At 42.8% G+C, this 24,656-nt stretch overlaps 1 protein-coding gene across 1 annotated transcript in view; it reads left to right on the top strand.

The window, feature by feature from the left end:
- LOC132400467 (histone deacetylase 2-like) overlaps positions 1–24,656 on the top strand; it is a 74,637-nt gene that overhangs the window by 25,214 nt on the left and 24,767 nt on the right. Inside the window, exons 2-6 of the mRNA XM_059981455.1 lie at positions 13,445–13,557; positions 13,658–13,775; positions 18,902–18,976; positions 19,134–19,272; positions 24,453–24,594. Of these exons, the coding sequence (XP_059837438.1) occupies positions 13,445–13,557; positions 13,658–13,775; positions 18,902–18,976; positions 19,134–19,272; positions 24,453–24,594 (587 nt within the window). The remainder of the gene's footprint in view (positions 1–13,444; positions 13,558–13,657; positions 13,776–18,901; positions 18,977–19,133; positions 19,273–24,452; positions 24,595–24,656) is intronic.

Here is a 24,656-nt window from a genome sequence, read left to right on the forward strand (position 1 = left end):
ACATTCATGAAAATAGAGGAGTGCCCCAAAGAATGAACGACAGTTAAACGTAAGAACCCCGAAGTCCCCCTCTCAGCTCCCCTCCCTCCTATGTATAAGTGGTAGCAAGCAACGATCCTTCCTTCCCCATCGGCCAAAAAAAACCATCGGCACCGACACCAAGCACTGAAGTGTGAGCAAAGCAATAGCAAAGACACAGACTTGCAGTTACCCCAAAGACCTTGTGTTTCACCCAGCGTTCGACATGCCATAGGCTCTCTCTCTCCCTAATAAGGAAGAAGGAGGTGTCTCCGTTTTTTCCCAGTGAGCGGAGAGACATAACAAACAACTTGCTGGTTTACGATGTTAAAAGTCCGTTACATCGCTTTTTCCAAGCTCTGTTCCCAAAGATCTCAAAGGTCCTGGGTCTTTGGGCACACAGCAGTAGATTTTCCGGCTCCCCCAACGACGCACAGGTGTCCTGCTGTCACACTGACTCTCGATCCACCAGTCTCCAGAGCCCCAAGATCTTAGGCTTCCAAATCCTAGCTAGACACTCAAGCCAAACCCATGGCATGCCGACAATGGCCAATCCTGAAACCCTGAGAATGGGTCCCTTCCCTCAAAGAACCAAAGTCAGCGTGTAACTCCAGGTCAGGGTCTTCAAAAGAGCCCTGAAAGGGGATAATAAAGATGGAAATAGAGCTGTTTCCAAAGACGCAAGCAAAGGAGTCACCATTTAGCTCCATCTTAACTTCGCTCCACGAAGGGTTAAAGCCTTTTGTTCAGAGAGGGGAAGAAATGGCACAAAACCAGTTAATATACCAAAATAAGAGATGAGGACAGGTATGTGATTTGGACTCACAAGAGCAAATTCATGGTTATTTGTTTCAAATTATTTGTTTAAAATTTCAAATTAATATAAATCATTAATTACATTGCCAATCTAAGAAGTACTAGTTGTAGTAATTTACTTACTGCCTCTTATGCCGCTAGCATTTAGGGCAGCAGTGAAGGTCCTCCATCTCTGATGTTTTCAGGGTTTCCCTCATCATGTCAGTAGCTTTCTCTCAGTTTTCACTATAGTCAGTTATGAACATACCGGATGGAGATGCAGAAGTACTGTCTGTTAGCCCTGAGCTGAACCCCCAAACCTGGCAGACCAGTGGACCACTTAGTCTGACCTCTATCCTTTGACCTATTCGGCATGAGTGACCCTACCTAGAGCCAAAGCATAAAGCCCTACTCCAGTCAGCATTGCTCTCCGAGGTTATTGAGGCGTGTAAGCCTCCAAACCCAACAACAAGGTTGTGGTCTTCTTGGAAGATTTGTAGTAATTTGTATCATACTAATTGTGTAATAAAATTTTATTACATAGTATATTTAAATGGAAATTGTTTTAAGCTATTTGATAAAATATTAATGGAAATGTCAGTATGTTTCAGCTTTTGACAAAATCCCTGAAGTAGCATTGAAATTTCTATGTGATCTGTGATTTGAAGCAGTATCTCTGAATTAGTCAAGTAAACATTAAAATAAACTTATTTTTCTGAGATTTTACATGGATACTCATCAATAGGAGTGTTTAAAAACAGCAAGAGACAATTCTTTTGGTACAGGGTGCTTCCCAATGCCACCTTACTACAGGGAAAAAGAAAGCTCACCTTTTTGTATCTCTTTAGGCCAAGCAACTGTTCCAGTGTAAATTAACTCCCTATTAAAAAAAATATGACATTGTTTGCCAAAATTTATTTAGATTGGATGCAGTGCATCATGGAGAGCCATTTCTTTGTATTTGAGATACAGCAGCAAGTAAATCAATGTAATTAGATGTGTGTAGTACATCACTATTATGTATTGTGCATGCTTCTTGGATTTATTATGCACATATACTAACTGAATGGAATTGTGTGAACATACATGTTTTAAAAAGGGCTACATCTCAATGTAATCACTATTATGCCTCCTTGTTTTCAATACAGTGATTATTTATTGATTTTTTTTTGTCCTGTCCATGCACTATCTAATTTGTTTAGCTCAAGTAAATTTACATGTGAAAGCAATTCCACTACATTTGGCAATTCTAGGCAACAAAAATAACCTTTTTAAGATTGGAAGACATCAACTGTTTTTGGTTTCCTTGCTTCTGTATGTTTGCCTAGCTGTGAGAACTAGGTAAAGGCATATTAGTAGATCATAAGATATAGTAGCAAATTAGGCCATTTGGCCCATCATTTCATCATAGCTGATCCATTATCTCTCTCAGCCCCAATCTCCTGCCTTCTCCCTGTGTCCTTTCATGCTTTGACTAATCAAGAATCTGTCAACCTCTTCCTTAAGAATACTGAATGACTTGGCCTCCACAGTCACCTGTGGCAACAAATTCACAGATTCACCACTCTCTGCCTCTTCATCTCACCAGTGCTTTATAAACCCTCAACATTGCATTCTTGCTTGTAATGTTCTGAAGCTTTTGAAAATATTGAACTTAAGCTATCTCTAATTTAAATTCTGGGGTTGGTGCTGTCTTCTCAGAGAAAATCGCAGAAGACTGGTGGATAGTGTGGAGGCATTTGTGATCTCAAGAGGGAATGAAGTTGTTTGGGGAAGATGTAAACCAGTGAGGGTAATTCAGTGTAGAGCATGAGAGGCGTTTGGTATACAGTGAGGTGTGAGAATTGAGGGCCCTAGCTAGAAAGCATTCCTTCCTCTTCCAGGCTGAAGGGGTTCAAAGTATATTTATTCTTTAAGTAAATATATGACCATAAGACAAAGGAGCAGAAGTTGGCCATTCGGCCCATCGAGTCTGCTCCGCCATTTTATCATGAGCTGATCCATTCTCCCATTTAGTCCCACTCCCCCGCCTTCTCACCATAACCTTTGATGCCCTGGCTACTCAGATACCTATCTATCTCTGCCTTAAATACACCCAATGACTTGGCTTCCACTGCTGCCCATGGCAACAAATTCCACAGATTCACCACCCTCTGGCTAAAAAAATGTCTTTATATCTCTGTTCTGAATGGGCGCCCTTCAATCCTTAAGTCATGCCCTCTCATACTAGACTCCCCCACCATGGGAAACAAGTTTGCCACATCCACTCTGTCCATGCCTTTCAACATTCAAAATGTTTCTATGAGCTGCCCCCTCATTCTTCTAAACTCCGAGGAGTACAGTCCAAGAGTAATCAAACTTTCCTCATATGTTAACCCTCTCATTCCTGGAATCATACTCATGAATCTTCTCTGAACCCTCTCCAATGTCAGCACATACTTTCTTAAATAAGGAGCCCAAATTATAGATCACCATATATAATTTGTTTTCCTGCAGGCATACACGACTGTGCAAAAGTCTTAGGCCCACAAATATGGTTAGGGTGCCTAAGACTTTTGCGCAGCACATTAGTAATGTGTTGCACTGTACTGCTGCTGCAAAAAAGTGATATTAAACCTGATTCTAATATGGATCTGTATTGTGAACTGAGAGTGGAAAGGGGGCAGGGGGAGTGGAATTGTGTTGGCAAAAAGGGTGGGGAGAGGGGAGGGAGCAGGAAGCAGCAAGGAGACATTTTGTCTGTCTGTCTAGGTACCATATCCGATGTGGACGTTGGTGACCATGGTTTTCCATACAGATCTACCCCTTGTTCTTTGGATGACTTCCATTTCCTCGATGTGTAGCCACCTAGCTAGGCTTTTGATGTACATAAGCCGAGGTCTTCCTCTAGGTTTGCTCCTCTCGATCTTTCCAGAGAGTATGAGTTTTTCTAGTTCATCTTTCCTCATGATATGTCCTAGGAATCTGAGTTGTCTTTCTCTTATTGTTGGTATGAGTGATTTAACTCCTTGAGCTCTTCAGAGAATTTCTTCATTTGATGAGTGTGTAGTCCATGATATTGTTAACACTCTCCTGTAGAACCATAATACAGCTGCTTCTAGTCTCTTTTCCATTGCTGGGGAATGGTCCTGCATTCCCTTCCATAAGTCAGGATAGAATAAATGTAGCACTGCAGTGTTCTGTTTTTAGTGTACATGCTCATCTTTCTGTCTGTTAATATAGTCTTCATATTCTGGAAAGCTTCATTCACCATTGCTATTCTGTATTTGATATCTGTGTCACACCTGCCATCACTTGTTATTTGGCTGCCAAGATATCTGAACTTGTTGACTTTTTTAATGTTTTTATTTCCGATCTTGATCACGCATTGTGAGATGTTTGTCTTTCTGGAGATGACCATGCTTTCTGTCTTCTTGTTGTTGATTGAGAGGCCTCTGCGATTACGTTCTGCTGCCACTGTAGTGAGTAGTTCTTGAAGTTTTGTTTCTGAGTCGGCTATTAGTACGATGTCATCAGCATATCTGATGTTATTTATATTATGGCCTCCAATTGTGAGCCCTTTGATGTCTTTGATACTTCCACTGTATGGGTTGAATAAGTCGGGTGAAAAGACACAATCTTGCCTGACTCCTCTCATGATATTCCCATACTCACTCACTTCTTCTATTGTGATGGATGCTGTCTGGTCCCGGTATAAGTTTCTTAAGAAACATATGTCTTTCCCATCTATGTCAAGGTCTTGAAGCATTTCCGGGAGATCTTGGTGTCTGACAGTGTCAAAAGCTTTTGTATAGTCGATTAAACAGGTAGATGTCTTTTTGTACCTGGATGGCTCGTTCATAGATCATCCATAGCATGAAAATTACATTTCTGGTTCCAATGTTTTCCACAAAGCCGCTTTGTTCTTTACTGATTTCTGGTTTTATACGGTGTCTTGCTCTCATCCTGATTACTCTGAAAATAATTTTTGCCACATGACTCATCAGGCTTATTGTACAATGTAACTCACGTTTTGTTGCTCCCTCTTTCTTTGGAAGTGTAATGAACACTGATTTACTTAAATCATCAGGTATCTCCCCATAATCATAGATTTCATTTGCTATTTCTGTTACTTTCTCTATTCTAAGATCTTCTAAGACAAGTATCATTTCAGCAGTGATGTTGTCGGGACCATTTGCTCTGTTATGTTTTGTTTTATTTATGGCTGTTTGAATTTCTGATTTTAGAAAATTAGGTCCTTCAACATTCTTCTTAATGTTTGGTTTTTCTTCTCTTTGGTCTTCAAAAAGTTTTTTTATATATTCTGTCCATCTGTTTATGATTTCCTCGTTGCTCATTATTAAGTTGCCGTCTTTTGCCTTGATGCACCCACTTGCTGAGCAAGGTAATTTCCCCATTAGTTCTTTAATCTTACTGTGCAACATCTTTGTTCCAGAGCTATGGGTTTGTAGCATTTCTATCTCTGTGCATTTCTCTGCACTTACTTTTTGTCAAGTTGTTTGTATTCTTCGCAGTCTCTTGGTTTGATGATCTGTTTTTATTGCATCAATTGTATTATATCTTCAGTTATCCATTTCTTACTTTTCTGCTCTTTTCGTCAGATGGTTTCTTTTGCAGCTTCAATCATGAATTCCTTCAGTATGTCCCAAGAAGACTTGCCTCCATCCTGCAGTAATTGAAAACAGTTTTTCACCTTGATTCTGTATTCTGTTTTCAGATGAGGGTTGTTTTGTAGTTGTTGATAATCCAGTGTCTCTGATCTTTTTGGTTTCTTTAATTTTCTCATTTTTATTTTCATTTTGCAAATGACTGGTATGTGGTCGCTCCCACAGTCTACTCTAGGGTAGCTTTTGGATTGAATTATCGAATTTTTGAATCTGTTATTGATTGTTATGTAATCGATTTGATTTTTGTTGTTCCCATCTGGGCTTCTCCATGTTCATTTCCTTCTTGGGTGTTGTTTAAACCAAGTGTTGGTGATTATCTGATTGTTTTACACCATGATATAATTGTTTCTCCTCTTTCACTTCTGTCTATCGAACTCTGGTCTCCAGTAATATGGTCTTCTCTTCCCTCACTAATTTATGCATTGAAGTCATCCATGACTATGATGACTTCTTGTGATTTGTATTGTTCTAGTGCTTTGTCTAGGGCGGGGGTCGGCAACCTGCGGCTCCCGAGCCATTTGTGGCTCTTTCACCTCTGTGCTGCGGCTCCCTGTGGCTTTGGGAAATAATTGGTCAGTATTTAATTAAAATGTATTTTATGTTAGTTTGTTAGCTTTTGAAATGTAATTATGGTGATCTTGTACAACCTAAGTGTAGCGACACATTTCCTGCCACATCCGAAACGGCTCACAATTAGCCAGCATTCCGGCTAAGGGAGATAGCCTACGGGGGTTTGTGAGTACGCGTCTTTTGCAGCATCTGCGTCCATGGGGGCTGGGTTGAGGGAAGCTGAAAAGCAAGGCTGTTTAGTTCGAATAAAGCTATCTTTGACTGCAGTTTACTGACACCGCTACAACGTGTTTTTATCGCTGGCTGTCCAGACGGAAGGTGCTGAAACGCTTTGTCGCGTGTCTGGAAGAAGTGAAAACTTTCCTGGGCAGCAAAGGGCTCACCTTTCCTGAGCTGGAACAGCCAGAGTGGCTGGAAAAGCTACACTTCATGGTAGACATGACAGCGCACCTGAACACGCTGAACACAGCTCTTCAGGGGAAAGGACGTACAGCCCTGCACATGTTGGAGGATGTTTTGGCATTCGAGCGCAAGTTGACAGTGCTTGCCAGAGATTTACAGAAAGGCACTTTGTCTCACTTCCCCAATTTGAGAGAGTTCAAACAAGGTCATGACATGATAATTTCGGAGTATTTACATTCTGCAATCATCGCAATGCAAACATCGTTTGGGAAACGCTTCTGTGAGTTCAGAGAGGAAAAAAACACATTATCCTTCCCGGTCACTCCCTTAAGCATCGATCCTTCCCTACTGAATACGACTGCATTGGCAGGTGTGAGTCAACCTGATCTTGAGATGGAACTGGCCGACATAGCCGACAAAGACATATGGGTGTCCAAGTTTAGACGCTTGACAGCAGACCTTGAAGATGTTGCCCGTCAGAAGGCCGTTCTTGCTCAGAAACACAAATGGAGTGATATTGAAAACCTCACAGATGACAGCTTGCGATCCTGTGTAAAGATGAAGGTGACATCATACAGCCCTGATGTGCAGACGCTGTGCGCTGAGGTCCAGGAGCAGAAATCCCATTAACCAAGTATGATAAATATTTTAATTGCCTATTATTTTACTTATATTCATATTTTTTCATTGTTCAGTGAAATAGTCCTTTCATTTTTCAGGATGACAGCTGGCTGACGTTATTTTTGGTTTGCTGCTGGCGGAAAATTTAAGTTCGGCGTTTTTCATAAATACAAGAAGGACTCAAATAGACATTGAATATTTTACTTAAAAGTAACTTTCAACCCAACGTCTTTTTTTCGGAGTTCAAAATGTTTTTGTTGCATGCAGAAATGTAATTTCGTTTTCTCTGCAGGAGTTCATCAATTTCATAAATGCAACACATTATAGTTTGTTTATACATAGCATAAAGGCAAAAAAAACGTTGTATGCAGTGTTATTTCATTTTAAATGTCAAACGGGTTTTGCGGCTCCCAGTGTTTTCTTTTCTGTGGGAAACGGGTCCAAGTGGCTCTTTCAGTGGTAAAGGTTGCTGACCCCTGGTCTAGGGTAATGGTCACCAACCTTTTTAAGCCCAAGATTCCCTACCTCCTCATTAGTGAAAGGCAAGATTGATCTACTAAATCGTTTAGAGAAAAAACAGCTCAGATTTTACTTTCAACTTGAGGCCCTTTATTTGGGCTAATTGTATTATAATTACATAAAATGCTCTTATCAAACTTTCAAATTAATTTAGCCAAGAAAACAGTGTAACTAGCATATCAAACAGGCCATAGCGGCATCAAGCTCATCCATTAACACCTTGAATAAGCAGTGCTAGAACACTTTTGCTCGAATCAAGTTTATCAGTTTGACCACCAGTGTCATTACATGAGAAAAGTCCACGACTTTCCCAGCCAAGGCCTGCTGATGAATCACAGTGATAATCCAGGTAGTCGGGAAAATCAGGGTCATTACGGCACAGTGCTATAAAAACCAGTGCGCACACCGTGCATTGCTGGGGCCCCATCAGTAGTAATTGCTACCAGTTTATGAATGGGGATGTCATTCTCATGGACGTTTTTTTGAAACTATTTGTAAATATCCTCACCTCTCGTTCTCTCCTTTTAAGTGCAGAAGAGTAAGGAAGTCATCCTTTGTTGTAAAATCCTGGAAAGCCATTCTGACAAAAACAACAAGCTGAGCTATTTGCATTACATCCAGGGATTCATCAAACTGTTGTGAAAAAATACCCACAGAGTGATAAGTCCTTTACCACTGTCGATCCACGTCCTCGGAGCAGCATGTTTGCTTTGCCTTCAACTCCGATTTCAGTTCCTCAACTTTCCTGGTATTGGTAAACTTACTGAGACACTAGTATAAGTTTCAGGGGTACGTAAGCTAATGACACCACTGTCTTTGTTTCCCATTTCTTGTACATTTGGGGAATGTTGGAATTTAAAGGGGAGAAGAGTTGTAATGTGAGTATTATAAAGATAAGATAATACCAGTTAGGATCATGGTAAAGCTGTTTGTGAAGAGAGATTGTTTCCGGAGTAGCGGGGTTTTCCTAACGGTCTTTTCTGCCCAGTGCGCATCAGTGAAAACCTCTATATGCGAATATTGTTCTACCGTCCTAGATAAAGTTGTTCCTTTTGGACACGAAGTTGTCAAGTGGTCTTTTTTCAAAGTAGAAGTTACTATATATTTGCATCAAAAAGTTTATCAGGCATAATGTATTTGTGTATTTATTTTTCTTTTTTTCCGGGATCTACTGGGAAAGACTCAAAGATCGACCGGTTGATCGCGATCGACTGGTTGGTGACCACTAGTCTAGGGAGTAGTAGAAGACATCTGTTTCTTCCTCTGAGCTTGTCGTTGTGGGTACATATACTTGAATGATAGAGATGTTGTTTTGTTGTCTTTTTAGTTTGATTTGCATCATTCTGTCTGAGGTATGCCAATATCCTAGCAGGCTCTTGGATATTTCTTTGTCTAAGATGATTGCAACACTCTTTTCATGTTTATCTCCTCCAGAGTATGTCATCCTGTAGTCGTCTGATTGGAATACTCCAGTGCCTTTCCATCGTATTTCACTTAAGCCTAGGATGCTGACTTCTAGTCTCTTCATTTCTACTTTTACGTTTTCTAGCTTACCAGCTTGGTGCAGGGTTCATACATTCCAAATGGCAAATCACTGTCTGTTGTTCTTGCAGACAGTAGTGGTATGGGCTCACCTGTCTGTTTACATTATATCCCGTACCGAGCGAGGTGTCCGCACTACTTAGTAGCGGGCTCCCACTTACGCTGTTCTCTTTTACGTTTGTGTATGTATTAACCATGGTTGTACTAGGGACGAAATACAAGAGGTAGCTTCCCCTTGCTTGCTTCTGATGCAGTGTCTTTAGAATTGTCATTGTCCTATAAAAAGGATCTTCTGCTCAGCGTCTGAGAAGCAGGAACCATCAGTTGTGTTACTCACAACTTGCCTTCTGCTTCATCCACCACCTGCATTCCGTGGCTTCACTGTAACTCAAGTAGGGAGGCTAACAGGTGCTACACCCTGCCTAAGGGTGACCTGGAGGTGCTGTGGTTAATGGTAACCTCATTACCCAAAGCAACTGTTCCACAGCCGGATGTAGTTTATCCTCATACCCAGGACGTTTTGTAATGATCAATAAACCATTTGTTTGGAATCAAATTTCCTTGCCTGGTGTCTTAGGGCTGAGTGTGTCTGCACCTGCGTCATCTCCTACCCCGGCACTCCTTGTCTGCCACCAATCCCACACTCCTCCCATGGTGCTCCTCTCTTGCTATTCCCAAAATCCTTACAAACTTGCTCTTCGCTGAATGTTGAAAAATAAAGCACTGTGAAAAAGGTCTGACACTCTAGCTATATATATGTGTTTACAACTTTTGCACAGTACTGTACTCAGTAAATCCAAAACCATAATAGAATCATATGAAAGAAGGCCCCCAACAAGCAATGTACAAAAGACAACAAACCGTGCAAATACAAAAGAAAAATAAGAAATAATAACAACAAATGTGCAATAAATAATAAGAGGAGATGGAGAATCATTGAAAGGGAGCCCATAGGTTGTGGGAACAGTTCAGTGATGATATAAGTGAAGTTATCCCCACTGGTTCAAGAGCCTGAAGTAACTGTTCCTAACCTGATGGTGTGAGACCTTAGGCTCCCTTACCTTCTTCCTGATGACAGTAGTGAGAAGAGCGCATGCCCTGTGTGGTTTCACTCAGAAATTCCTAACTTTAACTTCCTTGTTTACCAAGGCCTGGGTGAACCAGCCTGTTAATGATAAAGTTGGGACACATGATATCATTTATCCTGTAACACTATTAATAGAAATATAAATTACAATTAGAAAATGTTTTCTAGGCAGCTAAGATTTGGTACTGAAATATGTGAATTTTTACCATCATGTCTGACAAACTTGTTAATTTCGGTGAGATAGTTATCCATTTTGTTTAAGTTCCAACTTTGAAAACAATTCTGAACTAGGAAAATAGGATATTTATGGAATATAAATTGTTCTTTCAACATGAAGTCAGTGCCAGTCAAGAGAGAGTTACCCAACATTAGATCTGTAATTTCAGTTATTAACTCAAGGACAAGAAGATCAGGAATGAAAATAAATCAGTCATGCAACATTTATATCAGCATAAAAGCAAAGCACTTTATTTGAAAATATCCAACAGTGTACTTTTTCAGTCTGGATCCCATGCTGAAAGAAAAATACCATTTATATTTAGAATTTTGAAATTGGTAGTTATGGAGGTCCAGATTATGATATCGGTGAGCTGTGCATATGTTGAATTATTTAAATTTGATTATAACTCCACTTTTATCCTTGCAAGCAGCCAAAGTGCTACACCTACTCATTCACCTTCATTCAAGCCCCAAACAGTCCTTTCAAGTGAGGCAACATTTCACTAGTGAATCTGCTGGGGTCATCTATTATGTCCGTTGCTTCCGATGCTCACCTCCTGTACGTTGGTGAGACCAGTCATAAATTTGGGGAGTGCTTCGTTGAGCACCTCTGTTCCATCTGCGAGAAGTGGGACTTCCCAGTGGTCAAATATTTTAATTCCAATTCCCATTCCCGTTCTGACATGTCTGTTACGGCCTCCTCTTGTGCCATGATGAAGTCACCCTTAGGGTGGAGGACAAACACCTTATATTCCATCTAGTTAGCCTCCCACTTGATGGCATGAATATTGATTTCTCCTTCCAGTAAAACAACGACTTGGGTTCCGCAGCTGCTCATGGCAACAAATTCCACAGATTTACCACCCTCTGACTAAAGTAATTTCTCTGCATCTCTGTCCTAAATGGATGTCCTTCAATCCTGAAGTCGTGCCCTTTTGGCCTAGAATCCCCTACCATGGGAAATAACTTTGCTATATCTAATCTGTTCAGGCCTTTTAACATTTGGAATGTTTCTATGAGATCCCTCCCTCATTCTCCTGAACCCCAGGGAATACAGTCCAAGAGTTGCTAGGCGTTCCTCATACGGTAACCCTTTCATTCCTGGAATCATTCTCGTGAATCTTCTCTGAACCCTCTCTCAAGGTCAGCATATCCTTTCTAAAATAGGAGTCCAAAACTCCACTCCAAGTGTGGTCTCACGAGTGCTTTATAGAGCCTCAACATCTCATCCCTGCTCTTGTATTCTATACTTCTAGAAATGAATGCCAACATTGCATTCGCCTTCTTCACCACCGACTCAACCTGGAGTTCAACCTTTAGGGTATCCTGCACAAGAACTCCCAAGTCCCCTTGCATCTGTGCATTTTGAGTTCTCTCCCCATCTAAGTAATAGTCTGTTTGTTTCCTCCACCAAAGTGCATGACCATACACTTTCCCACATTGTACCTCATTTGCCACCTCTTTGTCCATTCCCCTAAACTATCTGAGTCTTCCTGCAGGCTTTCTGTTTCCTCAACACTACCCATTCCTCCCCCTATCTTTGTATCATTGGCAAATTTAACCACAAACCCATTAATCCCATAGTCCAAATCATTGACATACATCGTAAAAAGCAGAGGCCCCAACACTGACCCCTGTGGAACTCCACTGGTAACCGGCAGCCAGCCGAAATAAGCTCCCTTTTTCCCCACCCTCTGTTTTCTGCTTTTCAGCCAGTGCTCCACCCATGCTAGTAAATCCCGTAATTCCATGCACTCCACATCAACTGCATCTCCTTTGTCTACCCTGCTTGTAATTTCCTCAAAGAATTGCAATAGGTTAGTCAGGCAGGATTTTCCTTTCAGAAAACCATGCTGGCTTTGGCCTATCTTGTCATGTGCCTCCAGGTATTCTGTAATTTTATTCCTAACAATCGATTCCAACAACTTCCCAACCACTGTCAGGCTAAAAGGTCTATAGTTTCCTTTCTGCTGCCTCCCAGCCTTCTTAAATAGTGGAGTAACATTTACAATTTTCCAGTCATCCGGTACAATGCCAGAATCTATCGATTCTTGAAAAATCATTGTTAATGCCTCTGCAATCTCTCCAGCCACTTCCTTCAGGACCCGAGGGTGCATTCCATCAGCTCCAGGAGATTTATCCATCCTCAGAGAATTAAGCTTCCTGAGCACCTTTTCAGTCATAATTTTCACTGCTGATACTTCACTTTCCTGACTTTCTTGAATGTCTGGTATACTGCAGACGTCTCCCACTGCGAAGACTGATGCAGAATATGCATTCATTTCCTCTGCCATCTCTGCATCTCTCATTACAATGTCTCCAGTACATTGTAATCAAGCTGTCTTGATAACACCCAATGAAAATAGTTTTGTTTTTAAATGAAAGATCAACTGTTTGGCCATTCAATAGTTATCTTTTCTGTCTTAGTTTTTGAGCTGCACTAGATACATCTTTGTTCTCATATTAGTATGTAGCTTTATTTTTCCGAACTGGATGAATTCATCGTGTCAAGCAGAATCTGTCGAGCAAAATAAACAGTCAATGTTGCAGGTTGAGAGCCTTCCTAAAGACAGGAAAAAAGGGAGATAGCGAGTATAAAGAATGCAGAAGTAGAGCGAGAGCTGGTGGGTGGTAAGTGAATCCAAGTGAAAGGCAGGAAGATAGGGAGGTGAATGGGGTAGTGGGAATAATGTAAGAAACTGGGAGGTGATAGGTGCTAGTGTCAAAGATAAAATGTTTTTTTTGGTGTTTAAAAAAACTCTTAAGCTCCTTTTTCATCATATCTAGTGTTCACGTTTTGAGAAGTGCATTACCTGTGACTTGCTGTTGATAATCTGAATCCACAATAAATATTTTAATAGGATTCTTTGGCACTGATACTTGCATTACTTGATTGTCGGGACTCAGCTGATGAACTATATTGGAACTATAGTTAAATCGCAGAGACTAAATGATGCTTGCAAAACTGCAGGTTTTATTCTTGTAATATTTTCATTTTTACTAGGTGATATCGGAAACTACTATTATGGCCAGGGACATCCCATGAAACCACATCGAATCCGTATGACCCATAATCTACTGTTGAATTATGGTTTATATCGAAAGATGGAAATTTATGTAAGTTGGCGATTGTATTTTTTTATTAACCTGAGTAGTTGAAGATTAAAGGAGAGTTGACAATAATACAACCTAGTTATTATCTTTATTTTTCCACTAGCGACCACATAAAGCTGTAACTGAGGAGATGACGAAGTACCATAGTGATGACTACGTCAAATTTCTACGATCAATACGACCAGATAACATGTCAGAGTACAGCAAGCAGATGCAAAGATGTAAGAATATAATTTAAACTGTTTTGTACAATACAATTTTATGATTAACTGTGGAGGATATTTTAAAGGTCCACTGATATATAATCTCAAACCAAGATATTAATTGCTCTTATTCCAAAGTTACACATGTCATCTAAAATGTGGTAGAAAAGTTCAAAGTGGTTGTTTCTCCATCTCTCTCTTTTTCAGCTTCATATTTGAAATTATTCTATATCTAGTTAGTAAGAAAGAAATAATTGATTTTCTTTACTCTTCCATAAGGAAGCATGGTATGGGAAATAGATGTACTGTACTGTGCTACACGCAGCGCTGAAATAACGACATGGAGTCGGTAAACTGCAGTAAAAAAAAGATTTTATTCGAACTTCGCGGCCTCGCTTTAAAGCCTCCCTGATCCCGCCCTCCCCGGGCGCGGATGCTATAGGGGGCATGTATTCACAGTCCCGCGCGAGCTTTTCCCTTTGTTGGTGAAGCAGACCTGGCGCCCTTTTGGGACTGGCCTTTATGCCGGCGCGCTGGCTATTTGGGAGCCGGTTCGAGTGCGCTAGGAAGTGGGTTGCCACATAACCCCCCCCCCCAGAACCAGCGATGCACGCCCCCCCAATGTCCACAGTCTGGGCCGGACCCTGTTTGGGAAGTCAGCCTCTGCGCCGCGGTGCCGGAAACTCAACCAGTTGCGCCAGGTCCACATGGGCTGGTTTGAGTCGGTCCACCGTGAAAACCTCCTCTCTCCCCCCAACGTCCAGCATGAACGTGGACCTGTTGTTCCTGATCACCGTAAACGGCCCCTTGTAGGGCCGTTGCTGCGGTGGCCGATGCCTGCCCCTTCGTACAAACACAAACTTACAGTTCTGCAGGTCTTTGGGTACGCAGGTCGGGTTCTGCCCATGCTGTGAAGTGGGTATGGGGGCCAGGGTGCAGAGCCTCTCGCGTAGTCTGCCCAGGACTGCTACGGGTTCTTCCTCGTGCCCCCTTGGGGCTGGTATGAACTCCCCAGGGACGACCAGGGGTGCGCCGTACACCAACTCGGCCGACGAGGTGTGCAGATCGTCTTTGGGCACCGTGCGGATGCCGAGTAGGACCCAGGGAAGCTCGTCCACCCAGTTAGCTCCTCGCAGGCGGGCCATGAGAGCCGACTTCAGGTGACGGTGGAAACGCTCCACCAGGCCGTTCGACTGTAGGTGGTAGGCAGTTGTGTGGTGCAGCTGTGTCCCCAAAAGGCTGGCCATAGCTGACCACAGGCTGGAGGTGAACTGGGCGCCTCTGTCAGAGGCAATGTGGGCCGGTAGACCAAAGTGGGTCACCCAGGTGGTGATCAGTGCCCGGGTGCAAGATTCGGAGGTGGTGTCTGTGAGCGGGATCGCCTCTGGCCATCTGGTGAACCGGTCTACGATAGTGAGGAGGTGCCACGCGACACTGGCAGGGGGCCCACGATATCCACATGAATGTGGTCGAAACGCCGGTGGAACTGCTGCGGCAGAGCTTTGGTGTGCCGCTGCACCTTGGCCATCTGGCAATGCATGCACGTTTTGGTCCATTCCCCGACCTGCTTGTGGAGTCCGTGCCAAACGAACCTGCTGGAGACCATCCGGACAGTTGTCCTGATGGAGGGGTGCGCTAAGTTATGAATAGAGTCGAAAACGCGTCGCGGCCAGTTTGCCGGGACAACGGGACGGGGTTGGCCGGTGGTGACGTCACAGAGTAGGGTCCTCTCGCCTGGGCCTACGGGGAGGTCCTGGAGCTGCAAACCGGAGACTGCGGTTCTGTAACTTGGAATCTCCTCATCTGCCTGCTGTGCCTCTACCAGTGCCTCAAAGTCTACCCCTTGGGAAAGGGCATGAATGTTAGGGCGAGAGAGTGCGTCCGCCACGACATTGTCCTTACCCGAGACGTGCCGGACATCCATCGTGTATTCAGAGATGTAGGACAGATGTCGCTGCTGGCGGGATGACCAGGGATGGGACACCTTCATGAACGTAAAGCTAAGTGGTTTGTGGTTCATGAACGCGGTGAAGGGCCTACCTTCTAAGAAGTACCTGAAATGCCGGATTGCCAGGTATAGCTCCAACAGTTCCCAGTCGAAAGCACTGTATTTGAGCTCGGGTGGTCGCAGGTATTTGCTGAAAAACGCCAGGGGTTGCCAGTGACCCGCGATGAGTTGCTCCAGTATCCCACTGACTGCCGTGTTAGAGGCGTCCACTGTGAGGGCAGTAGGGACGTCCATTCTGGGGTGCACTAGCATCGCGGCGTTTGCCAAGGCTTCTTTCGTTTTAATGAAAAAGGCAGCGGACTCCTCGTCCCAGGTAATGTCCTTGCCCCGACCCGACATCAGGGCGAATGGGGGCACATGATTCGGGAAGCTGAAGGGAGGAAGCGGTGGTAGAAATTTATCATACCTATAAATTCCTGAAGGCCTTTGATTGTGGTGGGTCAGGGAAAATGGCGGACCGCATCTACCTTAGCGGGCAGAAGGGTTGCCCCGTCTTTAGTAATCCTGTGGCCCAGGAAGTCGATGGTGTCGAGCCCAAACTGGCATTTGGTCGGGTTAATTGTTAGACTGTATTCACTCAGTCGGGCGTAGGATTGACAGAGGTGGGACAGATGCTCCTGACGACTGCTGCTGGCTATGAGGATGTCGTCCAAATAGATGAATGCGAAGTCCAGGTCGCGTCCCACCGCGTCCATTAACCGCTGGAACGTCTGTGCGGCATTCTTTAAGCCGAACGGCATGCGGAGGAACTCGAAAAAGCAGAACGGGGTGATGAGTGCCGTTTTGGGGACGTCGTCCGGATGCATCGGGATTTGATGGTATCCCCGACGAGGTCTACCTTGGAGAAGATCCGTGCACCGTGCAGGTTTGCTGCAAAGTCCTGAATGTGTGGCACAGGGTAGCGGTCCGGTGTGGTAGCTTCGTTCAGCCTGCGGTAGTCGCCGCATGGTCTCCAGCCCCCTGTTGCTTTGGGCACCATTTGCAGGGGGGAGGGCCATGGGCTGTCAGACCGCCGTATGATCCCCAATTCCTCCATCCTCTTGAACTCCTCCTTCGCCAGTCGGAGCTTGTCTGGGGGAAGCCGTCAAGCACGGGTGTGGAGGGGTGGTCCCTGGGTCGGGATGTGGTGCTGTACGCCATGTCGGGGCATGGCTGCCATGAACTGCAGTGCCAGAACCAATGGGAAATCCGCCAGAGCTCTGGTGAAGTCGTTGTCGGACAGCGTGATGGTCGAGGTGTGGGGCTGGCAACTGGGCTTCTCCCAGGGAGAATGTTTGAAAGGTCTCGGCGTGGACCAGTCTCTGCCTCGGCAGGTCGACCAGTAGGCTGTGAGACCGCAAAAAATCCGCACCCAGAAGCTGTTGGGCTACGGCGGCCAGAGTGAAGTCCCACGTGAACCGGCTCGAGCCTAACAGTAGCTGCACCGTACGGGTGCCATAAGTCCTTACCGTGCTGCCATTCGCGGCCCTCAGGGTGGGACCTGGTGCCCTGTTGTGGGTGTCATAACTTGTCGGAGGTAAGACGCTGATCTCGGCACCGGTGTCGACCAAAAAATGGCGTCCCGACCGCTTGTCCCACACATACAGGAGGCTATCCCAATGGCCAGCCGCCGTAGCCATCAGCGGCGGCTGGCCCTGGTGTTTCCCGGGAACTTGCAGGGTGGGCGACAGTGGCAGGCTTCTGCGCCCCACCACTGGTGGTAGAAGCACCATTGTTCATTGGCCTCCTCACCTGTGCCTTTGGGGTTAGCGAGCTCTGTGGCCGGGCCTGGTCTGGTTTGCTGCTGGGAGCGTGGCCTGGTGATCTGTGCAACGGACGCCCCACTCACCTTCTTGGCATTCCACAGCAAGTCCGCCCGGGCTGCCACCTTCCGGGGGTCGCTGAAATCCGCGTCGGACAGCAGCAGGCGTATGTCCTCGGGCAGCTGCTCCAGGAAAGCCTGCTCAAACATGAGGCAGGGCTTGTGTCCTCCGGCCAGAGACAACATCTCATTCATTAAAGCCAATGGAGGTCTGTCTCCCAAACCATCCAGGTGCAGTAAACGGGCAGCCCGCTCGCGCCGTGAGAGTCCGAAAGTCCTTATGAGCAGGGCTTTGAATTCTGTGTATTTGCCGTCTTCCGGGGGTGACTGTATGAACTCCTCAACCTGGGCCACTGTGTCCTGGTCGAGGGAGCTCACCACGTAGTAGTAACGTGTGTCCTCTGAGGTTATCTGCCGAACGTGGAATTGGGCTTCTGCTTGCTGGAACCATAGGTGAGGTTGCAGCGTCCAGAAGCTTGGCAGTTTCAACGAAACTGCATGAACAGATGCGGCGTCGTTCATCTCTGGCCCAAATATCGTTTGGACCTTCGGGGTCACCAATTGTAGCGGTGTGCTACAGGCAGCACTAAAATAACGACACTGAGTCGGTAAACTGCAGTTAAAAAAAAGATTTTATTCGAACTTCACGGCCTCGCATTAAAGCCTCTCTGATCCCGCCCTCCCCGGGTGCGGATGCTGTAGGGGGCACGTATTCACAGTCCCACGCGGGCTTTTCCCTTTGTTGGTGAAGCAGACCTGGCGCCCTTTTGGGACTGGCCTTTATGCCGGCGCGCTGGCTATTGTGAGCTGGTTCGAGTGCGCTAGGAAATGGGTCGCCACAGTACAATATAATCTTGTGGAGTCGTACAGTGAAGTTAAACAGAGTTAAGGAACTCCTAACGACTCTCAGAATCGCATTGAAAAAATCTTTGGAGTAAATTAATTCAATATTGGAGAAGGCTTCAATTTAAAATGCCACCCAGCAGTTGGTGCTCGGTATTGAAAAGACATATCTGACTACGTTACATGCTCAAAATCATTTAAACCTTCAACTTTCTGATTTGAAAGCAATATCAGTTGAATTATAGTTATGCTGAAATGGTAGTAGTAGGAATCCTGATAATTCAGGGTGCCATACGTGATTTTACTACTAAAATGTATTTCACTTCTGACTTGGAGCTGCTTTTACTATATTTGTACTGATACTTCCATTCTGAGTAAGCCAGCTGAAACATTCTGTCTATTTGAAAAGAGTAATCAAAGTTATTAATTATTCATTTAAATGTTTTCTGTGATTGCATTCAATATTTTCCAAAATTCCTTTTGTTCCTGCAGTTAATGTTGGAGAAGATTGTCCTGTATTTGACGGAATGTTTGAATTTTGTCAGTTATCAACAGGAGGTTCAGTCGGTGAGATTTTGTGAAGTTTCTGGGATGCACTTTAGCATTATAAGCTATTAAATTGTTATCGCAATTTAGCAAACTATTTCAAAATTCATTACAAATTCTATTGCAAGTCAAATTTCTATCATGTCAAAGAAAATACTGCTTTTCCTCTTCTACATAGCTGCAGCAGTAAAACTCAACAGACAACAGACTGACATTGCAATCAACTGGGCTGGAGGCCTTCATCATGCCAAGAAATCTGAGGCATCAGGTTTTTGTTATGTCAATGATATTGTTCTCGCCATCCTTGAATTGCTGAAGTAAGTAAATTAGTTACTGTCTTTTTGAAGTCAATCACTGACCTTATTTGTCTTCTACAGACGTGCAGTTCACTGCATAAATAATTCAGTGGAATTTTCAATGCTCTAAAATTGCTAAATTGACTAAATACTAAATTTCCAAGGAAATCCCTGTACAATGTACTGTACTTTTTAAAGCTGGTAGTATTGGTGATAACACAATAGCGCAGTGGTTAGCACAATAATCTACAGTATCAGCAACCCAGGTTAGATTCCTGCTGCTGCCTGTAAGGGGTTTCTCCCCATGACCACTTGGGTTTCCGCTGGGTGCTCCAGTTTCCTCCCACAGTACAAAGACATAGTAGTTGGTAGGTAAATTGATCATTGTAAATTGTACCGCAATTAGGCTAAGATTAAATCAGGGTGGTTACTGGGTGGTGTGGCTCAAAGGGCCGGAAGGGCCTATTCCACACTGTATCTAAATTTTTAAAAATATAGAAATATAGCATGAAATTGATCATCTGTCACACCCAGTATATGCTGAAATCTTATCTCTGATCAGAGCTGCTTTTCTTATCCAGAAGCATGGGTTTGTCTTTTACCCATACCTGTAATCTATTGTTATTTCTTTACAGTTTCCTTTAATCTTTTTATTTAATTATTTAGTTTGCTACCTTTTCCTTAGCACCTGCAAGTCTGGGTGCTACCCTCTCCTGCCCAATATGTGTATGTGTATGTGTAGGCCTCCGTTAGTCTCGATAGACCATGGATTTGCGCCTTGGAAAGTTTCCAGGGCACAAGCCTAGGTGTTTTTTTTTGTGGAAGACCAGCAGTTGCCCAAGCTGCAAGTCTCCCCTCTCCACGCCACCAATGTTGTCCAAGGGAAGGGCATTAGGACCCATACAGCTTGGCACCGGTGTTGTCGCAGAGCAATGTGTGGTTAAGTGCCTTGCTCAAGGACACACACAAACTAGCGACCTTCAGATCACTAGACATACGCCTTAACCACTTGGTCACGCGCCAGCACTAAATATATGCATCATTGAAATGCACAGGATTTGTGCCAGAACACTCTCCTGTGTACCATTGTGACTGACTTGTAAATATTTTGAAAAACCTGATAGGGCCCTTCTTTCTAGTTTTTAATTCAGTTTTCTCCTTTTTATTAGTACTCTGCTTCTGTTTTCTTAAAGAAGAGAAAATCTGCAGATGCTGGAAATCCAAAGCAACACACACAAAATGCTGGAGGTATTCAGCAGGCCAGGCAGCATCAATGAAAAAGAGAAAATAATCGATGTCTCTGCCTGAAACATTGACTATTTACTCTTTTCCATAGATGCTGCCTGACCTGCTGAGCTCCTCCAGCACTTTGTGTGTGTTACTTTTTCAAACATAACCTGTTTAAAAATCACGTTGCTGTCTTCTCGTCTAGATATTTAATGCTTTCTACAATTTCAGCTTCCTGCTTTTGCCTACAGTACTGCACAGACCAGTTAATTAAAAGTATGGAAAGTAAGTTTGTACAGTACTGTATAAAAAATGTATGTAGCTAGGATGCCTAAGACTTTTGCACAGTACTGCAAGCTGATATTTTTACATTATTTCCTGCGTAGGTTAATTTTGATTTGATTTAAAGCACATGATGAAAAGATATCCATATTCATCCTTTATTTATTTGCTCTTGAAACAACAATATCTGACTATTAAGTTGTTGTTAATATTGGTAATCATTTACAGTGTTGTGCAAAAATCTTAGGCACTCCAGTTATCAAAGTGTGCCAAAGACTTTTGCACAGTAGTGCACCTCCTTGCTTTCCATACTTTGAATTAACTGTTCTGCAATTACACAGTACTTATCTAATTGTTCCCTTTATAAACTGTTTGTTTTATTGGCCATTTTCAGTAGTCTTGAGAACTCCTGAATTTCCCATTTTCTTTCCACTTTGAATCCCTCCTCTTCCAACCACCCTAAATAATTTCCACAAACTGCCTATAGTCTGAGTACTTATTTTGCCTTCAATTTGCCAATATCAGTATTTTTCCTTCTAATACCTCTTAACAATATTTTATGGATTAAGCGTTTATTTATTCTGTGAATGCAAAATCAAACTAGTTGTTAATTATATCTACCAATTTCTATTGTCCCTCAGAACTCACATCCTATTTAACAATCCTCCTTTAATGAGTAAAATAAAATTTGTTGCAATATAGTGAACATTTTCTTGTCATGTTTCCCCTCTTCATCTTAACATTTTTGTCAATGTAGAAATGAGTGATTAAGAAAAGATTGATTCCAAGTGCCCTCTTAATATTTTTCGTAGCATCATTATTTATCAGACTGAATTTGATGATGTATATTTGTTCTATATATTTTAAGTCTTTTTAAAGCTATCCCAATATTGATTTCGTTGGAGTCAGTCTTCCCTTTTGTTTCACTTTGGCCAGCTTCCTTCTCATCATTATAAAAGTCTCTATTTCTGTCTTGTTATGTCTAATTTTCTTTAGTGTTTAACAATGAGTCTGTAAATAGCATCGTATTATGATCACTTATCCCAAAATTATCAAGATGAAGCCACACTCAGGTTGGAGGAACAACACGTGATATTCGGTCTGGGTAGCCTCCAACCTGATGGCATGAACATTGATTTCTCTAGCTTCCATTAATACCCCTCCTCCCCTTCCTACCCCATCCCTTATTTATTTATTCATCTCCCCCCCCACACTTTTTTCCCCTCTCTTTTTTTCCTCTCTCTGCCCCTGTCGCAATCACTCTTTGCCTGCTGTCCATCTCCCTCTGGTGCTCCCTTCCCCCTTTCTTTCTCCTTAGGCCTCCCGTCCCATGATTCTTTCCTTTCTCCAGCTGTGTTTCCCTTTTGCCAATCAACTTTCGAGCTCTTGGCTTCATCCCTCCCCCTCCTATCTTCTCCTATCATTTCGGATCTCCCCCTCCCCCTCCCCCTTTCAAATTTCTTACTATCTTTTCTTTCAGTTAGTCCTGACGAAGGGTGTCAGTCCGAAACGTCGACTGTACTTCTTCCTATTGATGCTGCCTGGCCTGTTGCATTCCACCAGCATTTTGTATGTGTTACTTGTCCCAAAATGTTCACTTGTATCAAATTATTTCCTCAACCAATATCTTGTTATTCATAATTAAATTTAGCAATGCGTCTGTGCTTGTAGAGAATAGAAAATATCCAACACCCACTTTAGAAATTGTATCCCCTTTTCTCCCTCTTTTGTAATTATCATGCCCTTTAATTCTAGATTCTCCAGCCAGAAGAAGCAACCTCTTATCTATTCCATCAATCTTTATTTGATGTTTTCAAAAATACCATGCTCCACTTCTAAACTCCAGTGAATATAGGGTAATTAGTTGAGTCTCTGTTAATAGGACAAACCTCCTCACCTCAGGATTCACCTTAGTATATTAATACCTTACTGCAATTCACTCCCTCTCCCTTTACAATTTTGTAAAAGTCCAATTTAGCTGTTCAATGAAGCCAACCATATGAAAGTTTAATAAACATTATCAATAAAGGCAGTAAAATTAGAAGGAAATGCTAGTTTCCTACCTATTGGCCAATTAAATTTAAACTTCCATTAAAGAAGTAAAAAAGGGCAGCAAGTGAGATGGGGATTGAATTGTATGTAGAATGGACTAGTGGATGTTTAAAACTCTTGTATAAGACCATAAGATATAGGAGCAGAATTAGGCCATTTGGCGCAAAGCATCTGCTCCACCATTTCATCGTGGCTGATCCATTTCCTTCTCAGCCCCAATCCCCTGCCTTCTTCCCATATCCTTTCATGCTTTCCATTGATTTCAATGGAAGGGAAAACAATTAGGGGTATAGCAAGTTGCTTAACTGCTTCTGTCTGTTTTGTCTCTTATTGAACCTTAAGTTTCACCCACAAGATATTCTAACAATTAAAGACTGAAGCCACATTTGAAGCAAAAATAGAAATTCTATCCTATTCCAACAGCCAATCATTAATGTTTTTATTCTTGACTTGGCAGTTTGGTCTACATGTATCTAATAAAAACTTATTCAATGCTATTAATAAAAAAAATGACTTGAGAAGAATTACAAGAAAAGTTTTGCACTGTTGTGCTATTTTCCAGTATAAGAATCCTGATAGATTAGCAATGTGTCAAATGACACATATTTCCACCCTATTTTTGACTTCTCTGTTCCTTTCCAGTCCCAATTAAGGGTCTAGGCGCAGAACATCAACAGTTTATTCCTTCCCATAAATGCAGCCTGACCTGCTGAGTTCCTCCAGCATTTTGCCTGTGTTTTTCTGGATTTCCAGCTTCTGCAGAATCTGATCTTTATTTCCATCTTTGCAACATTGCCAGAAATTACTTCTGCCTCAGCTCATCCTATCTCATGCTTTTGTAGCTTGTGGACTTGACTAATCCAAAACCCTCCGAGTCAGTTTCCCTAGCCCTACTGTATAGTTTTGGCTTCCTAAGTCTGAATTCTCATGAGGGTCAATTCATTTATAATAGCTGGCCTGTATTAGCTCTTTGTTAAACAGAAACACATTCTGAAAATTATCCATTTTGATTTGAAGTGAGTCTCTACCTTTGTGATCTTCTTCAGTTCTGTAACTGAGGTATCTGTGGTCCTCAAATTTTGGCCTGTTAGTTAACCTAAAATGTAATAGTTCCACCTTTAGAATCTAGGTCTTCGATTATCAAGGCACAAACTTCAACTTTCCTCAAAAAATTTAGTAATATTTCTGCTTTGCTTTCTTCATTTAATACAGTTTTAAAATAATTTAAATGCTAATCTTTGACTAAGCATTTATCCTCAACAGGTCAGACAGCATCTATGGAGGGGAATAAATGGTCAGCGTTTCGGACCATGATCCAAGGCTCTTGGCCCAAAACGTCAATTCCACAGATGCTGCCTGATATGCTGAGTTCTTTCAACAGTTTGTGTGTGCATTGCTCTGGATTTTGAGCATCAGCAGAATCTCTTCTGTTTGTAGTTGTTTATTCTAGCTTATGTTTGGATCATTTTTGTTTGATGATACTACTGTTGAGAATCTTGGGATGCTTCTGTGCATGGATGCTGTAAAGATGGATTCTGAAGAACCTCTTTGAATGGCTGCAAATTAATTGGGTCACGATGTTCCATTTGAGTACCTTTCTTCATAACACATTCAATAGGGCATATTGTCTCTTTCTGCAGATACCATCAAAGAGTTTTGTATATTGACATAGATATCCACCATGGAGATGGGGTGGAAGAGGCCTTTTATACAACAGATCGTGTAATGACTGTATCATTCCATAAGTATGGTGAATATTTCCCTGGCACGGGGGATCTTCGGGTAAGTGCAAAATAAAAACGACAGATACTGAAAATCTGAAGTAAAATCAGGAACTCCTATGG

The sequence above is a fragment of the Hypanus sabinus genome, chromosome 10 (genome assembly GCF_030144855.1).
Source record: "Hypanus sabinus isolate sHypSab1 chromosome 10, sHypSab1.hap1, whole genome shotgun sequence".
NCBI classification, from domain to species: domain Eukaryota; kingdom Metazoa; phylum Chordata; class Chondrichthyes; order Myliobatiformes; family Dasyatidae; genus Hypanus; species Hypanus sabinus.